The following is a 21,633-nucleotide window of genomic DNA, read 5'->3' as shown; positions in this document are numbered from 1 at the left end:
GGGAACTATATTCAATATCTTGTAATAACCTATAGTGAAAAAAAATCAGAAGGTGTACAGCTGAAAGTAACACAATATTGTAAGTTAACTACAGTTGAATTTAAAATTTAAAGAGTAGTGATGAAACTCACTTTCTCGCTTTCACAGATTCTAGAGTGAAACACAAGCTTACCTCCGACTGAAAGACTTACCTAAATACAGACTTAGCTTCCATCTGTGGTTTACAAACATTAACAGAGAGCTACTTGGCTGGCAGTTCAAAGAACTAAGTTATTGCCCTAGTTGTGCCACTAAGTAGCTTCGTTATGTCATTGGGTAACACATGTGAGACTCTGGACTTCTTGAGGACAGGGATCAAGTCTCTTTTGCCCTCTCTAGCCAATGGCATAGGGCCTGGTTCAGAGTTGGTGCTCAATTAAAAGGAAGACGGAATGAGCCCTCTCGACAGGATCTGAGTGAAAAGCGGCTTGTGAGCACTGACAAATGATCGCCATCTAGTGGCAATACGGCGTTCCTGCAGAACTTAGAGAAGAGCGGAAACTATGGGGTGTGTTTCAGGGACTCCTTTCAACCAAAGAGCGTCGACTGTCGAAGCGACTATGTCCCTCATTATAAAAAGTCCCCAACCATAGCCTGAGAGGCCCAGGTTTATGTCTTGGAGTGTCGGTAAGATGACATCTAGGTAGTCTTGTGTCCTAAGTCTCCTCCTTCGCCACCCCGTCACACGCCCCACGCCTATAAGCTGTGCGAAGTCCACGCCCGCCACACCTCCATTGCACCTCAAGAGAACGAAGCACATGTAATAACAGGTATGGACACCCATGCCTTCCCGAGGTGGATGAAGTACTAATAAAGTTTCCTAAGCCAGTCTGGTCAGGACAAGATAGAAAACAGGACTGGAAAAACATCTGCCACGAACTTTGCACTCCAGGTTCAGCACCTTCCTGCATCGTCTGACAATATGCAGTAAACATTTAAGATGTGTCACATTCCAAAGGGCAACAAGGAAAGCTACCTCGAGCTGCCTTTGCAAGTGCTGCTCTGTGACAGACCCTCACCCTGAGTATCAGCGAGTCTTCAAAGCAGATGCACCCTTAGCGAAGCAGCTGGGTGCCTTTGAGGCTGAGAAATAGTGGACCTCGTGTTTATAGACTCGGGGACTCAAAAAGAATGATGAAGGTAAACGGTGGTAGAAATCAGAAGAATCGAGGTGTGTCTACATCTATGGCATCTACACGCTACGTGGAACATGCCTCTAAAACGCTGCTCATCGGAACAAACGGCAAAAAAACTTCCCAAAGAGTCGCAGGAGACGGACACTAGTGTAGTCCCGGGTCAATGGAGAAAGGGGTCTGAGCAGCTGTACGTTGTAAAGACCTGGTCCCGAGGACGCGGGTGGACATAATGAATGTTCGAACTGTGGCTCGTACATTTAAGGTGTGCTCTCCCGAGTGCCCCTTGTGTCATCCTAGCAAAAGTCCATGGCTCCCGGAGGTTCTCGAAAAGAGCGGTGTCCACAGAAAGGAGAAGCTGAGAAGCGACACCCCGAGGAAGGCTGCGGACGGTCGTGTCCGACGACAGCTCCGCGGGAAGACGGGGCTCGCGGCCCCGGGGGAAAGCGGAGCCTGCGCGCCCGCCCCGTGCAGGCGGCGCGTCCCGGGGTCCCCGTCCCTCTCCCCCGCCGCGGCACGGCGACAGGGCCGCTCTTTCGGGAGGTCCCCCCGGCCGCTCCCGCAGCGAGACGGCCGCCCGGGCTCGCCCCACCCGCCTCCCTCCCGTCGGCTCGGCGCGCTCTGGCTCGACGTGCGATCTCGCTTTCCATCCGCCGGCCTCGCCCGCAGCCTGAGCGCGGGGCTCCCGCGCCACTCCGGGGCCACCCCGCGGCCACCCGGGGCCCCGAGGACGCGCGGCGACGCCCCTACTCACGTAGCGCTGCAGCTTCCTCTCGGGGGGCGACTTGACGAGCCAGCCCGTGCACACGGCGTCGCCCGCGCTCATCGTGCCGCGCGCTTCCTCCGGCTGGGCCGGCGCTCGCGGCGGGAGGAAGTCGGCGGGGATGCCGGCGGGGCGGGCCCAACGCCTCCAGCCCGCCCGCCCTCCCAGCGCCGCCCCCGCGGCCCCGCGACCCCCGCCCGGAGGGGACGGGCGCCACCCCCGGCCTCGGGCAGGAAAGCCCTGCGGGCCGGAGCCGGTCCCCCGCCGCCCTCGCCCCCGCCCGCGGTCGGCCGCGCCTGAAGGGCTGGTGCCCGGGGCCTCGGGGTCACGAGAGCCGAAATCTAAACCCCGCACCTGCGATGTCAATGCTTAGGAACAAAGAAAAACCTAACTGCCCCTTGACTTCCCGTTTCCACTTGATGGTTTGCAAATTACTGCTTCTGCTGTGTCCCTCCCCCGAGGATCTCTTTATCCGGTGAGGAGCTCTGCAGCAAAACTAAATCCAAATCATCCAGAACCAAAAGGTTCAAAACTGGAAGTGCTGTTTGCAGTGTCTTTGACCCCAAGGCTTTAAAACATGGATCCCAGAATGATGGTGCGGGCGGCGTGCTGAGGCCGGTAAGTAACAGCCGCGCACACGACACTTGCGCAGACCTGCGGCTGCAGGGCCGGTGAATATGCGCACCAGTGGACAGGCATTAGCTCCCTGGTCCATACACACTACCAAGTGGGCTCCACCATGATCTCAGTTGTGCGGTGAGTAAAATGAGAAAACAGGGCCATATCATCCTCCAAAGTCGCACAAGTAGGAACTTAGCTGAGAGGCTGCCAGGCCTGTCTGTGCTGCCCTTCAAGGCACACTCTGCGCTTTATGAACACTTTATAAACAGAAAAGCACGGATATCAAATTTCGGGGCCGCAGCCACAGTGCTAATCCGAGTGAGGTATGGCGTCACCTGACCTGTAGTGCTCTTTTCCCTCTATGTGACGCCTCTCCCTTAGAAGTGACACTTGCAAGAAAGAACTGCCACATCATTTCTTTGACTTACAAAAAGACCTCTCAGCCTCCTGCCATACATCTGAAATTTCCACGGAGCGATGGCTCTTGTACGGTAGGGTTCATGTGTTGTTCTGTAATCAGTCAGGGTTCAGTGGAGGGAACGGAGTTTGCTCTAGGTGTTTCAAGCAAAAGGGATTTAATTTAGGGAAGAAGGTGCTTATAAAATCAATGGAAGTGCTGGAGCATTGGGAGTCCATGGGCGCTGAAAGCAACAACAACTCACTCCTGGCAAAATAATACTGCTATCCTATCCCTCCTACAAAACTAAAAAGCACTCCCTAAAACAGGACACCGAAAGGCCCATCCATCACTGTCGCCATCTCTAGTTCAGACACCACCTCACTTCAATATCCTAAAACCTAAAGAAAAACATAAAGCTAGCCTCTAGCAGCCTTTATCTGACATACATAAAATCTGGAGAGAAGGAATATGGGAAAAGTTTATATGGTCACCACACACACACACACACACACACGCACACACGCACGCACAGCTACTACAATTCTCCTTTCTAGAACTGATCTTGAGATCATAATTTCATTGGTTTTTATAGCTTCCTTCTTCACTACCGTCCCTGTCCTTTCGCTCTTCCAGCCTCAGCTGGTCAGAATTCTTTATCTGGTCAGTCAACCAAACCTTTACTCCCACTGAGCCTGAAGCCTTAGTGGTCCTGCTTGGACGTGACAGAGGATCCCTTGGACTTAAGACATAGTCCTTCCCAATCCCATGGTATAACAGTGACCCTGTTTCAACTTGATAATCAATGTCAACCATCCAAGCCTGCTCAGTAGACCTGTGGTTCAGTGGCACAAACTTGCACTACGACGGAGCCAGCATCTGGGTCCTGGTTGAAGCGTTCCTACCTTGGAGACCAACAGAGCTCCAAGCTGCTCCACCATGGGGGTGGATGATTAGGTGTGATGGTGAGAGGAGTCCTTCCCACTTCTCGATTCGTGGGCCCCCGTGGGTTCTGGCTAAGGAGAAACAGCGCCACACAGTGGCCACCAGCTCACCTCCCCCTTTCAGTGTCTTTTCACCCAACTACTGTAGGAAGTGAGCCTTCACTAGACTGACCAGCACCGATCCTCTCAGGCCAGGGGCTTCAGCGAAATCCCTCAGTGTCAGCACATAGCACACGTCTTGTGTCCTATAGCGATTGCCTTGGTCGGAAGCACTGTTATGTGAAATATTGTGAAAGTGAATGCGGGACAGTAAGTCTACGGGTGGCCATGCCAGCAGAAAGGTGGCTCACGGTAAGTACCTATTCAAGTGAGGACAAATTGTGGCCCCTTCCCCACAGATGATGTGGTCTGATTTCATCAGTCGCCACAAGGTGGTGGGCTCGTCCCCCAGGGAAGGCTACCTTATTGGAAACTCAGTGTGGGTCTCTGCTGTGGACAGGAAGAGTACTTAGCAGCGCCAGTGACAGTTCCTGGGAGGGGAGCCTCACCCCTGCTCATTCCTTTAACCTCTGTAAACAATCTTCCCATTAGATTCTCCTCAGTTCAACCCATAGAGCCTCCCATTTGTTTCCTTTGCAGACCCTGACCAACAGACCTATGAGGTTACACGTGGGAGTCAAGGGAAAGAGTGTCACCCCCAGCAGGGGCCACAGAGTTTGATCAAAAGGAAAATACGACGGCAGGAGAGGGCATGATTTCCTTCAGAACTCCAGGAATCCATGGTCTGTTTCTCCTTTTAGGACTTGCCAAAGCTCCATGTAATGTTGCAGTGCGCTGAGGGGCCAGTACCTGCCGCAGACACTTTCCTCGCCTGGGGTTCCACTAAAAACACGTCACCTTACAGATTACTTGCTGAAGCACTGGTGGCACAATTTCATGTCGTATATGTTGCCTACAGAATCTGAAGAGCTCCAGCAAATGCGGCGCCCCTTTCTGAGTGGTAGGTGGTATGAAGTGCAGCGACTTACTGAATATCCAGTATGGTCCAGACCATCTCAAAACATCACTAACGGTCAGTCTCCTGAGTTTTCATGGGCTTTGTCTCCCACACTCTGGCATACAGGTGTCCTAATGAAGCATCTCTGCTCCCCCTTGTCCAGCAGGTGCAGTCAGCATGGTGTGCACCGTGACTGTCGGAGCAAAATCAAGTTCCACTCATCCAGGATGATGACGGAGAGTCAGAGGATGGCTTGTTTGCGCTCCAGCCCGGGGAGACTAGATAATTTGAATAGCAAGTGGTGTTTTAGAACCTGGATTCCCTTTGTGGCTTACCCAGTTCTCATTTATTTAAAATATGTTTAGGAAAAACAAACACCGTATGTTAACACATATATATGGAATCTAAAAAAAAAAAAAAAATGGTTGTGAAGAACCTAGGGGCAGGACAGGAATAAAGATGCAGACGTAGAGAACGGACTTGAGGACACGGGACTGGGGGAAGGGTAAGCTGGGATGAAGTGAGAGAGTGGCATGGACATATATACACTACCAAACGTAGGGTGGATAGCTAGTGGGAAGCAGCCACATGGCACAGGGAGATCAGCTCAGTGCTTTGTGACCACCTAGAGGGGTGGGATAGGGAGGGTGGGAGGGAGGGAGACGCAAGAGGGAAGAGATAGGGGGACATATGTATATGTATAACTGATTCACTTTGTTGTAAAGCAGAAATTAACACACTACTGTAAAGCAATTATACTCCAGTAAAGATGTTAAAGAAATATAAAATAGGTTTAGTTTGAAATAGATAACCAACAAGGACCTACCGTATAGCACAGGGAACTATATTCAATATCTTGTATTAACCTATAATGGAAAAGAATCTGAAAAATTATATATATATACATATATATATAATAATCACTGTGCTGTACATCTGAAACTAACACCTTATTGTAAATCAACTCTACTTCAATAAAATAAATGAATAAATAACGTTTTTTAAAAAAACAAAAAAGAGCAAGGCTTCCCAACCAAAAAAAAAAAAAGGTTTAGTTTGGCAGTTCTTTAAGTACTGTAAATCTTGTAACTAGGAGGAGTTATGAAAATAAATGTCCACTATTAAGGAAGATTTTCTATTTTAATTACGTTATGCGGGGCAAAGAGGCCATGCATCTAACTTATTCTCTGTGAAAAGAAAGAAAATTTGAAAAGAAAATTCTTCTCCAACTTCTGGATGAGGGACAAACATGAGGAGATAGCTATACATGTGTGTGAAAGGCCAATAATGTAAAATTCACAAGTAAAATCTGCAAACAAAAAGAATTATACACCATGACCAGGTGGGGTTTATCCCAGAGATGCAAGGCTCATTCCGTATATGAAAATCAATCAGTGATATCCACCATATTGACAAGCAAAAGAGGAAAAGCCACATGATTGTATCAATTGATGCAGAACAAACATTTGCCAAACCCAATATCAATTCATGACAAAAACTCTCATAAAACTAGGAATAGGGGGGAGTTTCCTCAACTTGTTAAAGAACATCTATGGAAGACATATGACTAACATCATATGACTAACTTCATACTTAAATGGTGAAACACTGGGCACTTTCCCCTATGGTCGGGAACAAGGCAAGGCTATGTGCTCTCACTACTCTTACTTAACGCAGTGTTGGAAGTGCTAGCCAGTGCAATAAGGAAAAACAAGAAAAAGAAAGAAAGAAACAAAAGGCACACAGATTGGGAAGAAGAATTAAAAGTGTCTTCATTTGCAGATGATATAACTGTCTTCATAGAAAATCCAAAGGAATCTACATGCAAAACTCCCATAACTAATAAGTGAGCTTTACAGGGTTGCAGGATACAAGATCAACACATAAATCTCTGTACATAATTTCAAGGCTCATTATATAACTACAGTGATCAAGATTGTGTGATATTGGTAGAGGAATAAACACATAGATAAATGGAACAGAGTAGAGAACCCAGAAATCGACCCACATAAATTTACCCAGCTGGTTTTTGACAAAGGTATAAAAGAGCATCCACATGGGGTATGCCACCCCCAGAAAGGGGCCCACCAAGCATCGTACTTCTTTCTCCGTGACAGTGGGTTCGAGGTACAGCAACTTGCTTTTCTCTTTGGAGGGACAATGCCAATATGCTTCAGTCCACTGGTGCCCAGAAACTTCATGAAAGTTTTGGGCCCCTGAATTTTTATGGGGCTTATCTTTCGCTCTGTGGTGAAATATTTGCTACTGCCCGTGCACTAGGTCCAGTCAGCGTGACGTCATTAATGTGGCAGACCAGTATGATGGTTTTGGGGACAATCAGATGATCAAGTCTATGCCCAGGGGCTTCATTACGGTAATGCACCTGATAATTGGAGGGACAGTGACCGGGGCTTTCTTTGGACCCTTTTCCCATAATTGTGCTGAGTCCTTTAGTCAGGAAGCCTCTGTGGGAATTCATCCAGCTGCCAATTATGCGATCAGGAACTGGGGAAAGAGCCACAGGGGCTCCACAGGGAGAGAGCCGCAGCCTAAAGACTCCTTTCCGACCAGTGGACCGCAGTGGAAAGTTGGAGGAAGGTTTAAAGTACACAGTTGTGTTATGTGTACCTGGCCTCACCTTCCCTTGAGGGCTGAGTCTGTGAATTGATTGGGTCCGGGAATTAGATGAGGGGCCATGATTTTCCATCGTGGTGATTCAAGGCAGGCTGCTGTTCACCAGACCTAGAGTTCTTGTTGGTGGTGGTCTACTCTCAGCAGGATTCCATGATTCATCACCCTGAAGATCCTTGGGGAGAAAACATTCTCGTTCCAGCTGCCAGCTCTGCTGTCTATGTTGACACCCATCCTGTGTCTATGAGATTTAGTGCCGCCACTTAGACGCTGTTGCTCTAGGTTCCCGTCCTTCCCACTGAGAGTGCAAGCCTGTTTCCGTGGCAACACCTCCTACCTCCTTTCGCAACGCAACTTGAAGGTTTGTATGTAGGGTACTTACTGTATATAGCAGTGGAAAAAAATAGACCAGACTTTCCTGGCTTCATAAGGCTACCATTCTAGTGAAGAGACATACAAGAAACAAGGCCCATTGAAGGCAGAAGGAAGAGCAGGTGCAAAAGCCTGAAGAGGAGGGTGTCTGCCTGTGGAGGCGTCTTCCCAGCCAGAGTCAGTGTGGCCAGTGGTGGCAGACACTGACCGCCGTCATCAGCACCTCAGCTTTTACTCTTAGTGAGATGGTTTATTAGTTTGCTCAGGTTGCCGTAACAAATTACTCCAAACTGGGTGGCTTTACTTTTTTAAACTTCATTTATTTTTTATAATTAATTTTTCTTGGAGTGTAGTTGATTTACTATGTTGTGTTAGTTTCTGCTGTACAGCAAAGTGAGTCTGTTCTACAAATACATGTATCCACTCTTTTTTAGGTTCTATTCCCATATAGGTCATTACAGAGTAGTGAGTAGAGTTCCCTGTGCTATACAGTAGCTTCTTATTAGTTATCTATTTTATATACGGTAGTGTGTATACGTCAAGCCCGGTCTCCCAATTTATCCCTCCTCCTGTCCCCCTCTCCTTAACTATAAGTTTGTTTTCTACATCTGTGACTCTCTATTTCTCTTTTGTAAATAGGTTCATTTGTACTGGGCAGCTTTAAATAACAGGCATTTATTCTCTCACAGATCTAGAGGCTGAAAGTCTAAAATCACTGCAGTCTCTGCCGCCATCTTTACATGGTCTTATCCTCTTCTGTGTCCTTCTTCTAAGGATACTTGTCGTTGGATTTGGGGCCCACCTGAGTCATCCAGGATGACCTCGTCTGTAGATCCTTAACTTCAGTACCTCTACAAAGACCCTTTTCTCAAGTAAGTTCGTTTTCATAGGGTCCAGGGGTTAGGTCCGAAGTGGGGGGCCAGTCTTCATCCCACTATAGATGGGAAGCCATTGAAGGGCTTTGAGCAGAGGAGGGACATGGCCTGACTCACAATTTCTTTCTTTTTTTTTTTTTTTTTTTTTGCGGTATGCGGGCCTCTCACTGTTGTGGCCTCTCCCGTTGCGGAGCACAGGCTCCGGACGCACAGGCCTAGCGGCCACGGCTCACGGGCTTAGTTGCTCCGCGGCATGTGGGATCTTCCCGGACCAGGGCACGAACCCGTGTCTCCTGCATCGGCAGGCGGATTCTCAACCACTGCGCCACCAGGGAAGCCCCTGACTCACAATTTAATGGCTGTTTCCAGGGGCCGTGTTGAGAAGACAATATAGTTGGAAAAAACAGAAGGACGGGGGAAGTGCAGGAGGCGAGTGGAAAAATGTAGGAGAGCCATGGTGATGACACGGACTCCAGTGACAGTATTGAGGGTGGTGAAAAACTACCAGATTCTGGATCTTTTGAAAGCAAAGCCGAGAGGATTTGCTAACAGATCAGATGAGGAGTGTTGGAGAACAATTGGTGAGTACCTGAAATTTAGCCAAATATATACCAACGGAGCATTATAAAATTATGGGGAGTGTAATTAACTGCTCGTGGATTGGTTGCTATTGAGGACTTTGGCTATGTATAAAAAATCAAGTTAGAGCATTATTATTATTATTACTACAGGAGGGAAGAGGGCTTGAACCTGGAGCCGCTACTTGCTTGGCCATTCAGCACCGCAGCCACGAGGCCGCTTTGACTGTCGAGCAGTTCACATGGAGCCCCGTCGTGGAGCTGAAATCGAGCTGTGCTGTAACCGTAAAGCGCACACCGGAAAGACTTGGTACAGAAAAAAAACACAAAAAGAGCATAAAATATGCCATTCACAATGCTGTGTATTGCTTATATGTTGAAGTGATAAAACTGTGGATCGCTGCGTTAAATAAAGTTTGTTATTAAAATCGATTTAACTTTTAACGTTGTATTTTTTTTCCCCAAGTGGCTGCTGGAGAATTTAAAAGTCCACAAGTGGCTCGCACTCTGGTTTCTATCGCCAGTGCCGCTCTATCTGGATGGGAATTACAAGCGGCAAAGGACGTGCGAGCTCTATGTGCCTCAACGTCTTCGTTTTGCCATCGGGACTGATCCGACAGCCACCTTCAAGGGTCGGCGAGGAAGCAAGGAGCGCTCAGGCGGATGCCCATGTGCCCCCGTCCGGGTAAAACCTCAGCGAAGGTAAACCGCGGCCGGGCCACGCCCACAGGCTATGAACCGCCCCGGCGAGCTGCGCAGGCGCTCCTAGACCTCGCCGCCGAAGGCGGGGAGAGGCCCAAGGCGCACGCGCGGACGCGCCAGCGCCCCGGGCCGCGTCCGCCAATGAGAGTGTGCAGCCGTCCCGCGCGCGCTTGGGGCTCTGCCCCGCGAGCCCGGCCCCGCCTCGCCCCGCCCCACTGCACGACACGCACGGGGCGGCGCACAGGTGGGCGGGCCCTAGCGGCGCGGCCTGACGGCGGCGGGAGTCCGCGGTAGCTTCCTCGGCGCTGGCTCACGCGGCTCGCACGCTCAGCGGGGCAACATGGCGGACGCAGAAGGTGCGGGTGATTCTTTCGCGGGTGGCCGGGCGGGTTGCCGCGGGCCGGGGCCAGGTCCTCCGGCTGGGGGAGCCGGGGGTGGGGGGGACAACGTCGAGGCCTGAGCTTTCCGCTAGCTCCAGCTGCCGGGCCTCCTGCCGACCTTGTCGGTTGGCCTTGGCTCCACGGGTGAGGGCGAGAGAGCGAGAGGCCCCCGCGGTGACGTGACGCCACCAGCCCGGGCCTCCCGCCGACGGTACAGTCCCCTCAGGGCCCGGGCCGCCGCCGCCAGCTCGGACGCCGCGGTCAGCGATGACGGGAAGCAAAGGGGCCGAGGGGCTCGGGCGTGCGCGGAGCGCTAAGTCGAAAAAAGTTCTAGGGGCCACCAGCCCTCGGGGACCGTCGGGAGGTCGCTTACGGAACTTACGGGCCCGCGGCCAGAGCGCCGTGGGCGTTTCAGCCCCGCGCGGCCACGTGGTGAACCGGGATGGAGGGCGACACGTGCGGCTGTTGTCGGGATCCCGCCGTGCAGCCCGCGCACTCGGCCTGACACGCGGCGGCTTCCCCTGTGATCCTAGACAAGCATCCGTTTTCTCTCTACCCTTGTTTTCAACTTCACTGTCTTTATTTTCGGGGAAAACTCCTAATTCTTAATGTGTGTGTGGTTTTTTTTAAGTATTTATTTTACCGAAGAAACATAAGAAGAAAAAGGAGCGGAAATCCTTACCAGAAGAAGATGTAGCAGTGAGTACGAATGTGTTGTACTTTGCTTTGACTGAAAAGAAAGGTTTCTTAGATGACAGATTACAGAAGAGAACTGTTTTTCAAGGCTTTGGAGGAATGGGCTGTAATTGAGTGGTCGTTGCGTAGAAAGTGCACAACGCCCGCCAGCCTAGGTCTTTGCTGTCAGGCACACCCCGCTAAACGTTGCTGGCCACACCAACTGCTCCCCCTGAAATTCTCTCTCTTATCAGACCCACTATCCCTCTTTCTCTTAAAATTGCTGTGCCTGTCTTGGTGGCACTTCACTTACGCTTCTCAGTTCTTTGTTCTTTTTCCTTTGGAGGTCCCAGGGAAAAGGCATAGACTACCTTGTTTTTTGTTTCAAAGGCGTAGACTTCTGTGGTAGTTAGTAGTGGAACTGTTCAAAGTCAGGTGGGAAGTCTAACAGGCTGTGTTTCTGTCCTGTGGAAGGAAATACAACATGCTGAAGAATTTCTCATCAAACCTGAATCCAAAGTGGCTCAGCTGGACACATCTCAGTGGCCCCTGTTGCTAAAGGTGTGTGTTTCGCATCAGGTCAACGCGGGGCTTTTACATTGTTTTGGGGTATTAAACAGTTGATCGAGAGTGCATCCTGGACTTAGGAAATGCTAGATGAGGCCGCCTAAATCACTGTTCGTCAAGGTGTCTGAGATGAAGAACCAGGGTTTGTTCGGGGTTTTTTTCCCCTTCGTTTCCAATGTACCCAACACTTGTAGAATACAGGTAAATTTCACAACAATGGCATACTGCTATCCCGTTTTATAAACAGTTAGTTCTCAACTTCTGTACTTAGCCTAACCTTACAGACTTGTACTGGTTTGTGGAGTAGAAGATGCTTGAGAGCATAGGCCAGTGCCTGGCATGTTAACTTGCTCTCAGAAGTTACTGGCTGTCGTGTTGGGTTTTAACTAGGGTACTTCGGTAATGAGTTGAATTACAAGTTTCACAGATGACATAGTGGGCGCCAGCTACGAGATTCGGAGGTAAATTTATTGAAAGACTCCTTGACAAAACTGTTTGAATAAATCACTGAATGTGAGGTAAAAGAGAGATTTGCATATAGAATTCAATACAGTTGAGTTTCTGCTTGGCCAGATGCGTCTGCCATTTAGACAGCGTCGGGTTCTCTTTACCCGCTGGCAAACCAGGTTGCAATGTCCCTGCCGTCATGGAACTTAAAATCTAGGGGTGGGAGATACAGTTAAAAAAATCAGTGCTGCTTGTGGAAAGTACCAAGGCGAAGCTAATGGGCTTCCATTGACGGGAGCTCTTTCAGGCTGGTGGTGGAGCCCTGGAAAGGAGAGTGAGAAGGGGCAGACATGAGGAAAGTGGGGTAGGAGCGTCTGGGGCAGGCGCAGGCTGGTCAGGTGTGAGGTGGCCATTTGGCTACCTTTGGTTCCTGAGAAAATCAAAGCTAGTCCATATTTTACTCATAAGCCTGCACAGTGAAGCCCAGTTTGTTCTGCAGTACCCCAAGAGGTCTTTCTGGAGGAGGGATCAAATTTGTCTTATTCTTACTCACATAGGTAATTTTTCCAGCATGTGGGGAGGCTTAGCAGTCTGTCACAGCACATAATGCAAATATAGGAGCAAGATCTAAAACAAGCACCTGAAGTGTCACCATATCATGGTTCTTGGCGGTCCTGACTCTTGTTTTCCGCATGTTAATGATTTATTGTTTGTTTTGTGTTGTATCATTGCTTTCTAGAATTTTGATAAGCTAAATGTAAGGACAACACATTATACGCCTCTTCCTTGTGGTTCAAATCCTCTGAAGAGGGAAATTGGGGACTATATCAGGTAAGTGTGTTGGGAACGGCACTGTTCAAACTTCTGTTCTTTTCAAAATGACCCTTTCACGTCAGTTATTCCTGGAGGTAGTGGTGGCATTGCCCGAAATATGATATCCTGTACCCATGGTAAACTTTTCTTTTTTACTCTTCAGATTTACTTTTCATTAGAGGACCAGAGCCGATGACACAGTGATTTCTTTCCCATTCTAGGACAGGTTTCATTAATCTTGACAAGCCTTCCAACCCCTCTTCCCATGAGGTGGTAGCCTGGATCCGGCGAATACTCCGGGTAGAGAAGACAGGACACAGTGGTACCCTGGATCCCAAGGTGACTGGTTGTTTAATAGTGTGCATTGAACGAGCCACCCGCTTGGTGAAATCTCAGCAGAGCGCAGGTACGTGGGAGAGGGAGGGAAGGCGGGGCTACTTTGAGATTGGAAGGCTTTCTGTGTTTCCTTTCCCTTCTACATGTTGGCTCTCGGAAATGATTTCTTCATTAGTAAAATCAGAAAACAAACCCAGAAAACAAGCAAGGGATATTCTTGGTGTGTATGTGCCTTCTGTCCTCGGCCAGACCCTGGTGGGGCTGCCTTGTTTGGAGTTCTAGGTGCTCTTTGTGCACACGTTGAGCCCAGCTCCAGGCCTGTCACTCCGCGCTCCTCTAAGCGCCCTGCTGCTGCTTCCTGAAGTGCCTCTCCTTCATTGGCATTGGGGAGAATTCTCCTTGACCTTCTAAGGGGATCTCTAGGCAGGTTCTCCATGGGCGCCCCGGCTGTCCGTGTCAGCACATTGAAAGTTGAGCTCTCGATGAGATAGCGTCCTCATTCCTTTCCCACCTCTGCACCACGAAAGCTGTCGTAATGCAAATTTTACAGAAACAGGAGGTCAAATTGCCTGCTTTTTCTGGCTGTACAAAATGGGAGTGATATATGCGTATAGAAAATACAGAAAACTCAGTGGCCACACCTGACTACTCTTTTGTCATTTTACAGGCAAAGAGTATGTGGGAATTGTCCGGCTGCACAATGCTATCGAAGGGGGGACTCAGCTTTCTAGGGTAAGTCTGCAAATGGTAGGGGAGGCGCCTGTTAGCAACTGGGGTCTCTGAGGCCCTTGCCCTTTTCAGTGGGCTGCCGTGGCCAACCTGGTCATGTCCCCTCTGAGGAGAGGTTTCTGCTCAGCACTGAGCCATCTCTGTGTAGTTGAAGAGAGAATCAAAAATTGAAAGGCCCTTTTAGATCCTAAATGATTGAAAGAGACATTTTGTGTTTCAAATGTGCCCTTGAAACTCCCCAGACCTGCCCTTTGATCTTCTTTGAGAGTCCGTGCAGCGAATCTTTGTTTTGCTTTGTGCTTTATTCTCAGGCCCTAGAGACCTTGACAGGTGCCTTATTCCAGCGACCCCCGCTCATCGCTGCCGTAAAGAGGCAGCTCCGAGTGCGGACCATCTACGAGAGCAAGATGATCGAGTATGATCCTGAAAGGAGATTAGGTGGGTCCTTAGGCCTGTGAGGCACTGGGCCGACGTAGAGCACATGTGCGTAGGAATGAATTCTTGAGAATTAGTCTCTTAAAAGTAGGTGCCTTTAGTATGTGGTGTAGTCGTGGCCTGTGTCTGTTGTCTCTAGTTTTGCTGGTGCAGATAGAGAATAACTCTGGGTTTTTCAACCAGTGATGTGTTTACTTGGGAAAATATGTGCTACGTTTGCATGTGTCTTAGGAATCTTCTGGGTGAGTTGTGAGGCCGGCACTTACATTCGGACGCTGTGTGTACACCTTGGTTTGTTATTGGGAGTTGGTGGTCAGATGCAGGAACTCCGGCGGGTTCGTTCCGGAGTCATGAGTGAAAAGGTACGTCATCGCGGGGCTAAGAGCTTCAGAGCCGGCTGGTACCTAGGTCTTCAGCCCTCGGTGGGACTCCACCTGCTTCACACGCAAGAAAAGGAAGTTTCCAAAGTGTTGAGTTCGGTTCAGGGCAGTTTCCCTGTTCTGTTAATTAAACTTTGGGACATTGAAATACAGGCTGGCGGGGGGGGCATTGGATGGGAAGCATTACTCTATTCATTTACCTCCTAGCCTACAGCTATGCCTGCTTAGATTTAATAGACCAACGGGTAAAGAGTTGACCGCGAGGAGACCAAAGACTAATGAGCTTGGACTAGCCAACGGGACTAAATTCATTCCGTGTTTGCGAGTGTGAGGGCCGTTTGCCTGTTGGGGACACAATGGCACTCGGGTAATTTTCACATGCGGCTGCTCTCCAGGACCACATGGTGACGATGCACGATGTGATGGACGCCCAGTGGCTGTATGACAACCACAAGGACGAGAGCTACCTGCGGCGAGTTGTCTACCCTTTGGAAAAGCTGCTGACCTGCCATAAACGGCTGGTCATGAAAGACAGCGCGGTAAGTTCCCTTAGGACAGACTGTGACCGCGAGAGATGAGATACGCTCCGTGTCCTGAACACTGCATTCTACTTAGAGATTTGAAATAGGGCTTTGTGAACTTGGAACTATTATTTTCCTTTGGTTTATTTTCTGGTTTCGTAGATTGGACACTGGATTCATTTATTTGTTTTTTTGTTAATGGAAGCATTTATGAATAACTTTTTATTAAATCAAAAACAAATATAAATTCAAGTAGAAGTTTAACGCTAGGACTAATTCCATTTCGAAATAAGGCAAATACTTTAAAAGTAAGTGACTTGGTTCAAGCAATAGACTTGATCGGTGGTAGTTCTGCGTGTGCCTAAGACACCTTGGTTCATTTAAATTACTGCTAGAAAAGGTGGTTTTGATGGGGATAAAAGGTTGAGACTAGAGAGTTTAAGAGATACGATAAGTTAGTTCTCCATTAAAGGCTTTGTTTTGTTTAAATAAATCCTAGTTTGAGGCCATAAAACCCCTGAACATCACAGAGATTATCAAGCTTTTTTTCTTAGTATACTTACTAAATAACCTCAGAGAGAGTAATCTTAATGATGAAATCTGCAATTATTTGTGTTGCTTTGGGTTTTCGCTTTAGTAGTCATTTAAGGTTGAGTAGTTCAGAATTGTAAATAGCCTTATTTTTAATGGTATTATGGTCAGAGAATGCGGTCTGCTATAAGTTAAGATGCTTTGTGGCCTAGTGTATAATCAATTATTGTTAAACAAGTAGCACTAAAAAATTTTTCTAACTTTTAAAGATATAAATTTTTGTATATATTTAATAATTTGAGCTTGCTCATTCATATTCAGGTCTTAAATTATATAGGATGTTATAGTTTGTAATAAGAGACAGAAAAACTAATGAGGCATACCAAAACGTGCCTCTATGGCGACTGAAAAAACTTAATCACATAAAACAGACCAACATAAATGTGATCCCCCGTTGTGCTGGGGTCAAACTGGTCGCTTCTGGGTGAACTTCAAGGGAGGATGGAATATGGTGAGTGAAGAGAAGGTAGCAGAAGGCGGGTTGGGCGCGTGGAGGGCTGTTGAACTCGGGGAGGGTTGGCCTTGGCCGGCTTGCTTGTGAGTTAACTTTGGGAACCTGTTATTATCCAGTTTTCCCAGTAAATCTGATACACCTCCCAGCTCTGTCCGGGCTCTTTCCCTTAATGATTAGAGGACTAGGGAAGAGCAATTTACGAGCTGGGTTTTGGTTGAATATGCAGGCAGCTCTCAGTGCCGCGGGTAGGAGTAGCTATTCACGGTCCCCACTGACCTTTCTGAGCCGACGCGCGTGAAGCGCCGGGCCCGTGGTGGGTGGTTGCCGTGACCCTGAGTCCCTTCGTAAACTAGATTGCAGCCCGTGGCTGTGGGTGTCGTTCGTCCTCTGTCACGGCTGGGGGGGGGTGGAGGGTGGTGGCTGCCCGCGGCCGGGGCGCTCACCAGGGACACCGTCCCTGCAGGTGAACGCAATCTGCTACGGGGCGAAGATCATGCTCCCGGGTGTCCTCCGATACGAGGACGGCATCGAAGTCAATCAGGAGATTGTGGTCATCACCACCAAAGGGGAGGCCATCTGCATGGGTAAGAGGTGAAGGTGCCCTCGTCCCTCCTGCGCCATCACAGCCAGGCTCGCCAAGAGGGGCTCCCCAAGGCCTGGCCCCTTGCGTTGATCTGATCCCTGTGTTACTTGGGTTCTGTTGGGGTGGCATGTCAGACAGGCATGGGCAGCAAGGAGGTAAGTGGGGTTTCCTCCTGTCCCACTGGCTTCTGTTAGGAGCTGTGTGTCAGCGGTTTGGCTCTCTTGGGCTCTCCAGTGAAAAGAGAGGAGATCATCAGTGAAGGGGGCGGCGAATAGCTGTGGTAACTAAAGAGCCTTCAGTCCACTCTGTCTGCTTGCAGCACCACCTTGTGAAAGTTCAGCTGCTGTCGGACTGTCTCTGCGTGTGCCCTGTGCTCCAGGCACGACACACATGCCTTTGGGGTTCCTTTCCTTATTGAGGTGGCCCTTCACCTCTGGCTGCCTGCTCACAGCTGAAAAGGAATCCTGATGACATGCTTTAGTGCTTGTGCAAATTACACAGGTTAAAGCTCTGATTGACTTACTGAGAGGTCCCTTCTGAGGACCTAGGAAGCATTGATTTTTATGAGTGTGATTAGTGTCAGTATTTTTTGAATTCGATAAGTAACGTGATTTCACAGGCTTTATTGCCGTAATGGTGGATTTTCTCCATATGCAACCCTCAGCAAAGGAAACGTCAAGGCAGGAGAGCTTAGAGTTTTAAATAGGCTTTTAAAAGTTGTATAAAACAGTGGCATTCAGGCTCATTGATTATCAAGTCTTTTCCCTTCAAATCCTTCTTTTATCTCTTTCCAATGCCTGCAGCTATTGCATTAATGACCACGGCAGTGATCTCCACCTGTGACCATGGTATCGTAGCCAAGATCAAGAGAGTGATCATGGAGAGAGACACTTACCCTCGGAAGTGGGGTTTAGGTCCAAAAGTAAGTGGTACAGGGCGTGTGCCCTGCTGCCTTATTCTGTTTTGCCTTGTGGAATACTCACTCAGGCAGCTCCCAGTGTGTGTCCACTGCCACGTCCTTGCCTTATGCTGGGCTCTGGGGAGTCAATGGTAAGTAGAAACGGGCCTGTCTCGGACCTTAGCGATTTCAGTCTAAGGGGGACAGTAGATGGGCAATGCTCAAATTGCACAGTGGCGTGGTGAGGGTCTTACGAAGGGGTGTGGAGAGGTGCCTAGCACCTCAAGAGTCCACGATGAAGGCTTTGGCCTGGTTGGGGAGTCGGGGTGAGGGATCTTGACCCACGCCAGCGTGAGGTACATAGTGTTCGATGTTGAGGTGAAGGGGGGAGGGAAGAGTCCAGGGCCGCTGGAATGGCATGTGCAAAGGCCCTGTGGTCAAAATGAGGCTGCAGAGGCTCCCACTGGTACAAAAAGGTTTGCAACCTTTGGTAAGTCCCCTGTTTGCTCCCATTAGAGGGAGGGTGAGTTTGGAGCGCTCTGCTGAGAACACCCAAGGGGGGGCACTTTATTTGCTGTGTGTGTGTGGTCATGGTACCTGCTTTATGTGTTGACACTGTTCTGACGTTGAAACCCTGACGGTCCACCAGGCGAGTCAGAAGAGGCTGATGATCCAGCAGGGCCTTTTGGACAAGCACGGCAAGCCCACGGACAGCACGCCTGCCGCCTGGACACAGGCGTACGTGGACTACAGGTGAGGCTGGGACGTTACCCAGCCGTGTGAGTGGGCACGAGGGCATGCTGGCTGCGGTGCTATAGCGACGCAGGGGAGGAGGGCAAGGCGGGGAGCCCGGACGTGGGAAGGGGGTGGATTTAGTTTGGGGGAGACGTGTAGGACCGAGGGGACTGGCCTTGGGGCGTTTGGAGTGGCCGGTTAGGGCATTGGGCAGCACGACAGACCGTTAACCCTTTCTAGTCTGGCTCGTGGCACTCCAGCGGGAGTCAGTCTGCGACAGCAAGTGGTGAGTTATTCTGTCCAGTGTCAGGATGCTGATGGTGGCCTTAGTCCTGCCAGATGTGCTGGGAACGGTTCTCACCTGTGGCTCCTCTTTTCAGCGATTCTGCCAGGAAAGATGCCAAAGCCCCCCAGGTAGTTGCCGAAGCAGTCAAAGCCCCGAAGGTGAGTGGCGTGCTCTGAGGGCTTCGCCACGTGCCGTCCAGCCACACGTGCCGGCTCAGCGGGGTGGGCCCTCCTGCCCCCCTCGGGCTCTGCGGGCTCCAGTTCATGTTCCCTGTCGTTTCTCCTGGCAGGGGTGTGGGCTCAGCTGAGGCCACGACCCCGGAACAGAGTTGGGTCAAGGGGTGGCACGGGTGTGTTGAAATAGAGGCTGTGACGCTCGGGGCCGGGCGGCACCCGCTCAGTGTTGGGGCCACCCGCGGGAAGCACGCTGTGGCTGCTCGGCTCGGGGGCTGGCGGCTGCTGGTGTTAGACTGCACGATGGCTTGTCTGTACCTCGGGTGGCACGGGGTGCCCTGCTTGGGGCCCGTGGGCGGGGATTCCGCGCTGCCTTTCTTCTCTGAGGACTCGTGCGGCCCTGCCTTTGGCTTCAGTGAGGGTGTGGCCTTTCCAGCCCGGCCCCGGCCCCGGGCCCCGGGGCCCCGTGTTGCTGCCCTGGCGCTCCTGCTGTGCCCCTGGCTTCCTGGTCTTTGAAAACTTCCTGTTGGATCCAATCAGCATCCTCTCTGCTGGCTCTACCCCTTTTCACTTATTGAAACTTTCTCATCCATATTTGCCCAAGATCTTAACATTTGATCAATTGTCTCCACCTTAGCGGAAGCGAGAGAGTGAAAGTGATGAAACCTCTCCAGTGGCTCCCCAGTTGGTCAAGAAGGAAAAGAAGAAGAAAAAAGACAAGAAGGCCAAAGCCGCTCTGGAGAGTGTGGAGCAGCCGGGAGATGGGGTGTGTACCAACACGCCCAGGCCCGGGGGCTCGCTTTGTCCCTGAGGGGAAGGAACTGCCCGCTGGTGGCGGCTTGGTTACTCGGGGAACTGCCCTGTGGAAAGGACAGACGGGCCCGGCTTTTTATAGTAATGCCTCAGAGTTAGGGTTGTGTTGCTGGTGGGTGGGGGGGGTGCGTAGCTGGGGGAGCTGAATGCTGGGGCCGTCCGTGGAAAACGCGTATCGCAGCAAACCCTTGTGGGTCCTGAAAAGGCCTAGTTGACTGTGTGGAACTTCCCTGATTTCCTTTGGGGAGAGTGGCGGTGCTTAACAGGCGCTTGTTTTCTCTTCCCCCCAGGACAGTGACACCACCAAGAAGAAGAAGAAGAAGAAGAAAATAAAAATGGAAACCTTTTCTGTGTAGTGGACGCCACTTGAAGCACTGTGTCCAGGTGGGAGGAGGAATTAAAGCCTTATTGAGAAATAACATAACTACGTTTGTTCTTGAGGGAATGAACCTGAGATCCCGGAAAGGGCGGAGAGTCCAGCACGTCGGAGCAGCTGCTGCGACCTTGCTGACATCCCCTGGCGCGGTCATCCCATCTTGTCCTGTTTTAAGGACACCGGTGAAGGGGGCGGGTTCGGCGCCACCCGCTTCTCTGCCCAAGAGAGTTGGAGTGTCTCCCCTTCAGACCCAGCACCGCCCAGTGAGCATCCGCAGCTGTTTCCTCCCCCATCAAAAAAGTGTATCAAAAGTAAAAGCCTGCTCGGCAGAATGGCATAGGCAAGTAAAAAACATATATAACTGAACCACGTTATTGAGGGGTGATCTTTTTTCCAGTGTCCTGGGAGGACTCTAGTGTCAGTGTCCTCTGTCGCCCCGTATTTCCCTTCTGCATGGAGACCTGGCCCAGGGCTCTGTCGTTGCGTCTTGTGAGTTAGTTCCAGTCACTTCTTCACTGCTTGTGTACATAGGCACCACTTCAGGCACCTAAACCCATTTGGCTCTTTGTGAGAGAATCCCCCCCGAAACTATCTCCATTCTTTGTTTTAATCCTCAGTTAGTTTCATTGCTGGGAGAAGGTTGTAATTTTTACTTATTAAAATTTACTTATGAAATTTTTAAAGTATTCCTGTTGGATTTTCTAATTGTTGATCTCAAACTAGGAGGACAGAAAATATATTTTGATTAAAAATGTAGGGACCTTTGTGTCCTAGTTGAAATTTGATGCTTTTTCTTTATGTTTGGTTACTTTTCTTTCTCTGGCTCTGTGTCTTGTAACATTTCCCTTTGGGCCTGTCATGTGGCATGAGATCAGATACTCTGGCGTCTTCATCAAGACACTGAGGAGATAAGGGGGGACTCATCACAAATGAAGTGATTTCCAAACTACCTGAGAGGAGAAAGGTTCTCAGTGTTACGTGGTGGGTGTGCAGGGAAGGTGCCGCCAGTGCCTGTGTTTCTCGACAGCCCTTAAGTATCTGCCGACACGTCTGGGCACAAACTTGACGACGGGAGCCACCGAAGCTTTTGCTTATGCTGGAGGCTGGGTGAGTGACAAGAGAGGGCGCGGTGACGGGGAGGATGTTCAGGAGTCTGAAGGCCTCGGTGAGAGGTCTAGAGCGGTCTGTGGGGAAGTGCCGTGCTGCTGGCTTGTCGCGGCTCTGCTGCCCGGGACCCTGAGGTGCCAGGACGTACGCCTCCGGCAAGTTCAGTGTGTGTCCGCGGTGGGGTCCCGTGTGGGGTGAGATGCTTTGGGGCGCTTGTCTACGCGGGCGCTAGTTTCGGGAGAGCTGCGGTGTGACTTTTGAGGGCACAGCTGCCTCTTGGTT

General features: G+C 50.2%; 2 protein-coding genes and 2 non-coding genes across 4 annotated transcripts in view; 3 read left to right on the top strand and 1 right to left on the bottom strand.

The window, feature by feature from the left end:
• GAB3 (GRB2 associated binding protein 3) overlaps nt 1-2,015 on the bottom strand; it is a 62,889-nt gene extending 60,874 nt beyond the window's left edge. The window contains exon 1 of the mRNA XM_059051181.2: nt 1,927-2,015. Within this exon, the coding sequence (XP_058907164.1) occupies nt 1,927-1,998 (72 nt within the window). The 5' untranslated portion in view covers nt 1,999-2,015. The remainder of the gene's footprint in view (nt 1-1,926) is intronic.
• An 8,261-nt stretch (nt 2,016-10,276) lies between these two features.
• On the top strand, nt 10,277-20,927 carry DKC1 (dyskerin pseudouridine synthase 1). The gene is made up of 15 exons (XM_059049853.2): nt 10,277-10,408; nt 11,064-11,131; nt 11,582-11,668; nt 12,861-12,952; nt 13,156-13,340; nt 13,938-14,002; nt 14,311-14,437; nt 14,666-14,796; nt 15,210-15,353; nt 16,844-16,964; nt 17,767-17,885; nt 18,511-18,614; nt 18,977-19,040; nt 19,693-19,821; nt 20,159-20,927. Exons 1-15 carry the CDS (start codon nt 10,393-10,395, stop codon nt 20,222-20,224), a joined length of 1,518 nt encoding a protein of 505 aa, XP_058905836.1. The 5' UTR covers nt 10,277-10,392; the 3' UTR covers nt 20,225-20,927.
• On the top strand, nt 14,895-15,030 carry LOC131749068 (small nucleolar RNA SNORA36 family). The gene has a single exon (XR_009333181.1). It is a non-coding gene; the product is annotated as a small nucleolar RNA SNORA36 family (small nucleolar RNA).
• Nucleotides 18,813-18,941, top strand: LOC131749070 (small nucleolar RNA SNORA56). Its single transcript, XR_009333183.1, has one exon. It is a non-coding gene; the product is annotated as a small nucleolar RNA SNORA56 (small nucleolar RNA).
• Nucleotides 20,928-21,633: the final 706 nt, after the last annotated feature.

Source organism: Kogia breviceps, chromosome X (assembly GCF_026419965.1).
Source record: "Kogia breviceps isolate mKogBre1 chromosome X, mKogBre1 haplotype 1, whole genome shotgun sequence".
Classification (NCBI taxonomy): domain Eukaryota; kingdom Metazoa; phylum Chordata; class Mammalia; order Artiodactyla; family Physeteridae; genus Kogia; species Kogia breviceps.
Note: the sequence above shows the minus strand (reverse complement) of the source record. Positions and strands in the feature narration are given on the sequence as shown.